Source organism: Dasypus novemcinctus, chromosome 22 (assembly GCF_030445035.2).
Source record: "Dasypus novemcinctus isolate mDasNov1 chromosome 22, mDasNov1.1.hap2, whole genome shotgun sequence".
Lineage (NCBI taxonomy): Eukaryota > Metazoa > Chordata > Mammalia > Cingulata > Dasypodidae > Dasypus > Dasypus novemcinctus.
In genome coordinates, this window is record NC_080694.1 from 69,702,203 (window position 1) to 69,709,797 (window position 7,595).

A 7,595-nucleotide genomic window follows, 5' to 3' on the forward strand; every position below is an offset into this window, starting at 1 on the left:
CTTTCTTATTGATAGATTACCCCTTTTATTAATATATAGTGCCCTTCTTTGTCTCTTACAAAAGTTTTGCATTTAAAATCTAATTAATCTAATTAATCTGATATTAGTATAGCTATGCCTGCCTTTTTTGGTTATTGTTCGTATGTAAAATTGTTTTCCAACCATTCATTTGAAGTCTCCTTGTGTCCCTGTGGGTTTCTTGAAGACAGCATATAGAAGGGTAATATTTCCACATCCATTCTTCCAGTCTTTGTCTCTTGACTGGAGAGTTTAATTAACACTCAATATTATTACAGTCAAGGACTTACTTACATTAGCTATATATTTTTACTTATATTTTTTTACTTATATATTTTTACTTTTATGTTTGCCATATGGTACTTTTATTTCTCTTTTAATCTTTTTAGTTGTTCTTCCACTCTCCTCCAACTGCTTCCTATTTTTTTTTTCCTTTCAATCTGCAAACTCCTTTTAGTATATCTTGAAGAACAAGTTTCTTGTTGGTAAACTCTCTTAATTTCTCTTTTACTGTGAATATTTTTAACTTTCCCTCATGTTTGAATGCCACCTTTGATGGATAGAGAAATCTTGGATGGGAGTTTATTTTTCTTATATCACATTAACAAAGTCCTATCACTGCTTTCTTGACTCCACAGTTTTAGATGAGAAATCAGCACTTAATCTTACCTGGCTTCCCTTTTATGTAATGGATCACTTTTCCCTTGCTCTTTTCAGTATTCTCCCCTTGTTTTTGAACATCGGACAATTTGATATGTATATGTCTTGGAGTAGATTGCTAGGGTAATACTGTTTGGGGTGTACTGTACTTCCTGGACATGTATGTCTTTGTCACAAAATAGAGTTGGGGAAATTTCAACCATTATTTCCTCCAACAGTCTTTCTATCCCTCTTTCCTTCTCTTATCCCTCTGGGATGCCTTAATGTGTGTTTGTGCATTTCATGTTTTCATTCAAATCCCTAAGTTCCTGTTGAATTTTTCCCCTAATCTTTCTATCTATCTATTCTCCTACTTGTCTGATTTCAGCTGTACTGTCTTCTATATCACTAAATATTTCCTCTGTCTGTTCATACTGCTGTTATGTGCTTCCAGTGTATTTTTGATTTCTTGCTTTGTGCCATTCATCACCATCATATCCATCATCTTTTTACATATGTTTATAATTTTTTCACTAATTTCTCCCAGTGTCTTATTAATATCTTTAATCTCTTCCTTTACTTCATTAACTTGATTCATGGCATTTGTTTGGACATCTCTGATTAGCTGTTTCATGTTCTGCATCTCCTCCTGTTTTTTAGTTTGTTCATTAGAATGTGCCATGTCTTCCAGTTTCTTAGTATGGCTTGTGATTTTTTATTGGTGTCTTGGCATCTGTTTATCTTGATGAGTTTATTTAGTTGGTTAACTTCTCTTTCTACTCTAGTGTTTTATTTTATTGTTGTTTTAGTGCATGCGGTAAGGTTTCCCTGACACTTCATTCCTATTATTCTATTTCCTTGCTGTTGTCTATGTTCCCTTGAAAAAAAGTTAGGACTACAGAAAAAGAGAACTATAAGAAGAGAAAAAGACTAATAGCTATAATAATAATAAAAGGGACCTTTTAAGACCTAGGAAATAAATAATTAACATGAGTAAGAAATACAGAGGAATAAGAATAAAAATTGGAATAGAAACAATGAAATGAGAAACAAAATAGAGAAAAAATGTATAGAATGAATGTATAGAATGAATTAAAAGGTCAATATGATGAGATTAAAAGAAAAGCAAAAAGAAAAATAGCTGAAAAAGAAAGAAAACAGAGAAAAAGGGAGAGAGATCAATAAAAACAAGAAAAAATGAAGACAAAAAAAAAGTGGTGGAAAGAAAGAACAACAGAAGATAGAAAAATGAAGGAAATAACAGAAATATGTATGTAGAAAAAAATGGTAAAAGAAAAAAAGGAAAACAAAGACAGTGGAATACAAGAAACAAGAAACAGCACAGCAGCAACTCATTTTTAAAAAGAGGAAAAAAACAAAACAAGGAAAAACAGTCTTCCCTCTTAGGCCCCTAATGAACTTCTTAGGCTCCTGGTTTCATTGGTCAATCACCCTGCAATGCAGCCTGCCCTCTTTAGGTGATGAATTGGGTTTTAGCAAGTAAAATAAGGGAAAAAAAGAGGAACTTTTATTTAAAAAAAATAAAAGATCCAAGAAAAGCTATTAAAAAAGAAGTCTCTTTATATGTTTCTTGCTGTAAGGTATCAGCTGGATACCTGATAACCTGTTGGGTCAGTTCTTTAACCAGGGACCTCATATGTGCCAGGTGGGAATTCCTACACTGAGCTAAATTCATTCCCTCAGTTAGTTAGATTTCAGAAAGTAATCAGCCCCCTTTTCCTTGGGCAGGTTAGATTCCTAGCAGTTTGCCAGAATCCTGCTGATTAGGTGCCTGTCTGTCCTCTCTAATCTAATTTCTCTCTTTTCTCTGAGTACCTGGGCATGATAGCCTGCCTGAGGAGAAACCCCATCTCCTCTCCCCATTGGGTCCGGATCCCTTCCGAGATTCAAAAGGGGCTCACCTGGCCAAACTCACTGCAAAGAAACCACTCTCCACCCTCCCAGACCCTGTGCCTCCCAGGGAATACCCCCTCCCTGTCTTTCCTCAACAGGGAGCTGGGTGCTCCACTTACCCTACTTGCCCTGAGCACGAACAACACAACACTTTCCTTTGGCTTCTTTATCTCTGACTCAGAGCACCTTCCCATTCTATATATGTGCAAAGCAGCTCCTTGGGATAGGTCTCTGCCTTCTCTCCACTTCTTTTTTTTTGAGAGTGTCAGACTCTGCCTACCTACTTCAAAGCCATTTTCTGGCAACTCCCAATACTGTCTTGATAGCTTCTTAAATGTTTCATTTCAAAAATATATGTTGCAGATTTTTTGTTAGTTAATTTCTGTGTGTTATACATGTGTGTAGATATGCACATATCCATGTACACATGTGTGGAGTTAAACACAATTCCTGAGGACCTAATAACTGAAATATAGACAGCTGAGAAAGAGGAAATGTTAAAAAGGAAGTGAACTGTGAAATCAAGTCATAAATCTGGCACTACAAATCAGTGAGGAAATGAAAAATTGTTTAAAATTGTTTAATAGCGTAATATATACTCATTAACAATAGTAGTAATATTAGATCTCTAACTCATCAATTTAACTAAAATATGTCTGAGAAGATTCTGTAAAGAATTCACTGCTAAATATAAATTGTAATAGGAGAATGGGGAGAAAATATGGATGAATACTTGCATAAATTTGGGATTAGAAAAGTTTTTATAAAACATTAAAACTAGTGTGATGTTTAATATTTCACATAACAGATTGTGAAACAAATTTAATAACTGAACTGAAATGTGTAGGTGATGTCTTTTGAACAGCTTGAGAAATAGATGGATTATTTTTAAACTCCTTTAAATATAGCTATATTGTATCTGTGCCTTATACACACATAGTCCAGAAGTAAATATATAATAATTTGTGTATATATTTAATTAAAAAACTATTAATCATTACAATTTTGAATTTACAAATTACAAACAAAATTAATGACCAATAATTTGGAATTAATTCAAATAATTTGGTACCTTCCCATAATGAATTCGATCACCAGTGTTAATGGATAATGTTTACAGATATGGAAAATGTTTATGCTTATTAATGAATATTTACTTACAAAATGAAAACCAAATATATGGCTAACATCTAATAGCACAACCTTGTTTTTTTTTCCTTTTCAACCCCCACAATACTGAATATAGAATATATGTATTTGAGGTGCTTGGGTTTGGGTGGGACAGTTGGTCAGTGATACTCTCTGGAAGGATGTTCTGCAAATACCCACTTAAAAATGCCTTCATTCATGCTTTTTCATGAGAAAACCCTGCTTTGACACCATTAAACTCCAGGTTAATTAGCAACTTGGAGCTACAGTCTCCAAGGTCTTAAGAGATTGGGTATTCCATGGACCTCTCATTTTCATGATGTGTTTTCCTCCAGGGAACATGGCTGAAGAAATATTTACTTTAACCTCATTCATGGTATTGGGCAGTGACAGAAACTATGTGTGCTGAATTCACATCACTGCTTATCTTCTTCTATACATACTGGGAAAGGTAAAAAGGAGAAGGGGCATGAGAATTGGAGGATTGGATTCCCCTGCCTTATTTCCTCATCTCCCCACATCTCCCAGTTACACTGATCAACATCATCCAACTCAGCCCCTTCCTTCAACAGCTCCCTTGGTCTCTCCTACAGAAATTCAGTATTGCTTTCTGAGGTTCAACCTTTATGAATCTAAAGCAAATGAAATAATTCTTATTCAGAGCACAAGAAGAATCACAAAAGATGCTTGCTGGGGAGAGAATATTCTTGATCTTTCTGTGAAAAGGAAAAGTATATTGCTCTGGGAATTCTTCCTGTTCCAAACAGCACTTGGTAGCTATTGCTCATATTTCAGATTTCATAAGATATCAGGTAATAAGTCAGTTCCACTGGATGGGAGAGAGTAGCCACTATTCATCATAAACAGGGTAAAATGTAAACGAAGGATAGAAGGGGCTGTAGTGGTAAGCCCACCTCAGATGATTCCTCATAATACGAGGTTTAAAAATAATTTAGAATATTGTAATGGAAGACTTAGAAATATTATTTACATTATTTTGATTTCATGTCTGATTCTGACATAAGTCAGGAACTTGTCAGCACTTATATTAATGTTATTTTCCTTTGCTAATCTGAATATTAAAAAAAGATGTTTTCTCAAGCTGCTTCCAAATCTAACATCATATTAGATTAAGTGACTTTGTAATTAAATACTAAATTAGGAAATTGGTAAATAGTAGATTACTGATTAATGAAGGCTGAGTAACATATAACTTCATATGGGGACAAAAAGTTCAATTTAAGATGAATTTTATATTTTAAAATATGTAAATTGTGCTATTTTCTAGAGGTGTTGCAAATACTTTCTTATGTTCCCATTTGATGCCAGGAAAAGAATGTTTGAATTAATTGAAATGTGATTTTTAAATACTGAAACTAAAACACATCAATCTGGGATAAATTGGCATTTTACATTAAGCAACTTTAGAAATAAGCAACATGTGGGAATTTACATGCATGTTTATCAAGTTTTTGGAGAAGTATGTTATTAGTTAAAGGAACATGAATATTTAGGTCTAGAATTTAAAATTCTAAAATCTTATTCTCTCTATTTAAGATACAGTTTACTCATGAAATATTAACATGCTTGAATAGAATTACAAATTGAGCCTTCATTCATTATTCCTTATAACAAATGATTCAGTCAGATACTATTTTATCAGCAGGTAAATTCAGGGCAATGATGATTATATTATACAAAAGAGTAAATAAAGAGGTAAGGTGAACTATATCTTTTTTTTTTATTTTGCAGAATAATATAAAATAACTGACCAAGACATATTTTGCCTTCTCATGGCTTTTCCAAATTCAGTCCTTTGTCTTTAACCATTGAGTATTTGTCGGTGAGTTTTTTTTTTCCTTTTTATCAAATACATTTTATTTTTTCCTATCTTGGCAAACATGTGCATGTCTGTGTTAGTTTGTATAATCTTATGTCAATATACCAGAAGAATCTTATTTCTACCTAATTTAAGAATATAAAATTAGCTTGTAAATACCATAAGTCAGTTGCTAAAGACTATTAAATATAATTTATCTCCCCTCTAAACTATAACTGGCCTAAGACAGACAATAGACACACTATAACCAGATAAATAAGTGCAAGAAACTCAACGTACCTGTCTAAGAGATAGAGAAAACATCAAATACATCCCAGTTATTTTTCTGATCCAATACTCACTTCACTCCATATTTCTGTGCTCTAATTTTTAAAATAAAGGACAATGGTGACTATTCATCTGGTTACTATTTGAGTCTCACTAGTCACATCCTCTTGACTCTGCCACTAAAAGTATTGCATAGATGCTACAACTAGGAGTACTTCAAGTAGACTACTTCCAAAAATTTTTTCAGGAAATGGGGAAGAGAGAGTTGTCCTGTAAATGAAGAAAGATGGGTTAAACATTTATTGAAGACTTAAAAAATGACACAAAACAATACCTTAAGGACACCTTTTCTTAATTATTAATTTTCCTCTCTCTATGAAGACCCAATAAAAACTCATCTATAGTTTTACTTCCAGTATTATTTAATTATATTTCAAATAAATAAACAGTAATAAGGATAGTTGCCTAAACCGAATTTCTAAATGATCATTTTTTTCTGTTTTCTATAGTAAGGCAATGGAGAAAATCAATTTGACATCTTGGGGAGATTTTATTTTGCTTGGGTTCTCAGACCAGCCACAACTGGAGCTGGTCCTTTTTGTGGTAGTCTTGATATCCTATCTTCTGACACTTGTCGGCAACTCAGTCATCATCCTGGTCTGCTGTCTGGACTCCAAACTCCACACGCCTATGTATTTCTTCCTCACAAATCTCTCCTTTCTCGACATTTGCTTCACCACCAGCATTGTCCCCCAGCTTTTGTGGAATCTGAAGGGGCCAGCCAAAACCATCACCTCCACTGGCTGTGTCATTCAGCTCTATGTGTCACTCTCATTGGGCTCTACCTACTGTGTTCTCCTTACTGTCATGGCTTTTGACCGCTATGTGGCTGTGTGCAGACCTCTCAATTACACTGCCGTCATGCACCCTTCATTTTGCAAGGCCTCAGCAGGAATAGCATGGCTCAGTGGAGTGGGAAACACTCTCATCCAGAGTACCATAACTCTTCAGCTTCCCCGATGTGGGCATCGCCATCTCCACCACTTCTTCTGTGAGGTACCTGCCATGATCAAGCTGGCATGTGTTAACATCCATGCCAATGAAGTCCAGCTCTTTGTGGCCACCCTAGTTCTGCTCCTTCTTCCTATGGCCTTGATATTGGTCTCCTATGGACTCATTGTTCAAGCAGTGGTAAAAATTAAGTCAACCAAGGCTTGGCGCAAGGTCCTGGGGACCTGTGGATCCCATCTAATAGTGGTGTCCCTCTTCTTTGGGCCCAGTTCAGCCATCTACATCCAACCCAAGCGATCCTATGGCCACAGCCAGGGCAAGTTCCTCACCCTCTTCTACACAGTTGTGACTCCCACCCTCAATCCCCTCATATACACTCTGAGGAACAAGGATGTCAAAGGAGCCCTGAAGAGGTTGCTGAGGAGAGAGCAAAATTTCTAAGGAAAAGTCAGGAACCGGGGCCTTCCTCTTCTTGAAATGTACTCAAGAGGCAAGATGTTAAATACCTACTCCGAAGTGTATTCCATGCATGTCATTTACCTCTCTGACTGTATATACAGAGATAAGGCTAAAACAAACTGAAAAATGATACACATACCAATTCAAGTTGTATAGCTCATGGAACTTCCTTTGGGAGAATGTGTGGTTGTGCATAACAAATCTTTTCACACAACTCCTATGCCTATATATGTAGTTCCAGAATTAAAACAGTGCTTAAATTTTTAAGAATTTCAGAAAGTATACTTATTAGTGTGAG

The 7,595-nt window shown here is 35.1% G+C and overlaps 1 protein-coding gene across 1 annotated transcript; it reads left to right on the forward strand.

Annotated features, from left to right (window-relative positions):
* Positions 1-6,343: 6,343 nt before the first annotated feature.
* On the forward strand, positions 6,344-7,279 carry LOC101446902 (olfactory receptor 2G6-like). The gene has a single exon (XM_004468797.1). It carries the CDS (start codon positions 6,344-6,346, stop codon positions 7,277-7,279), a length of 936 nt encoding a protein of 311 aa, XP_004468854.1.
* The last annotated feature ends 316 nt before the right edge of the window (positions 7,280-7,595 follow it).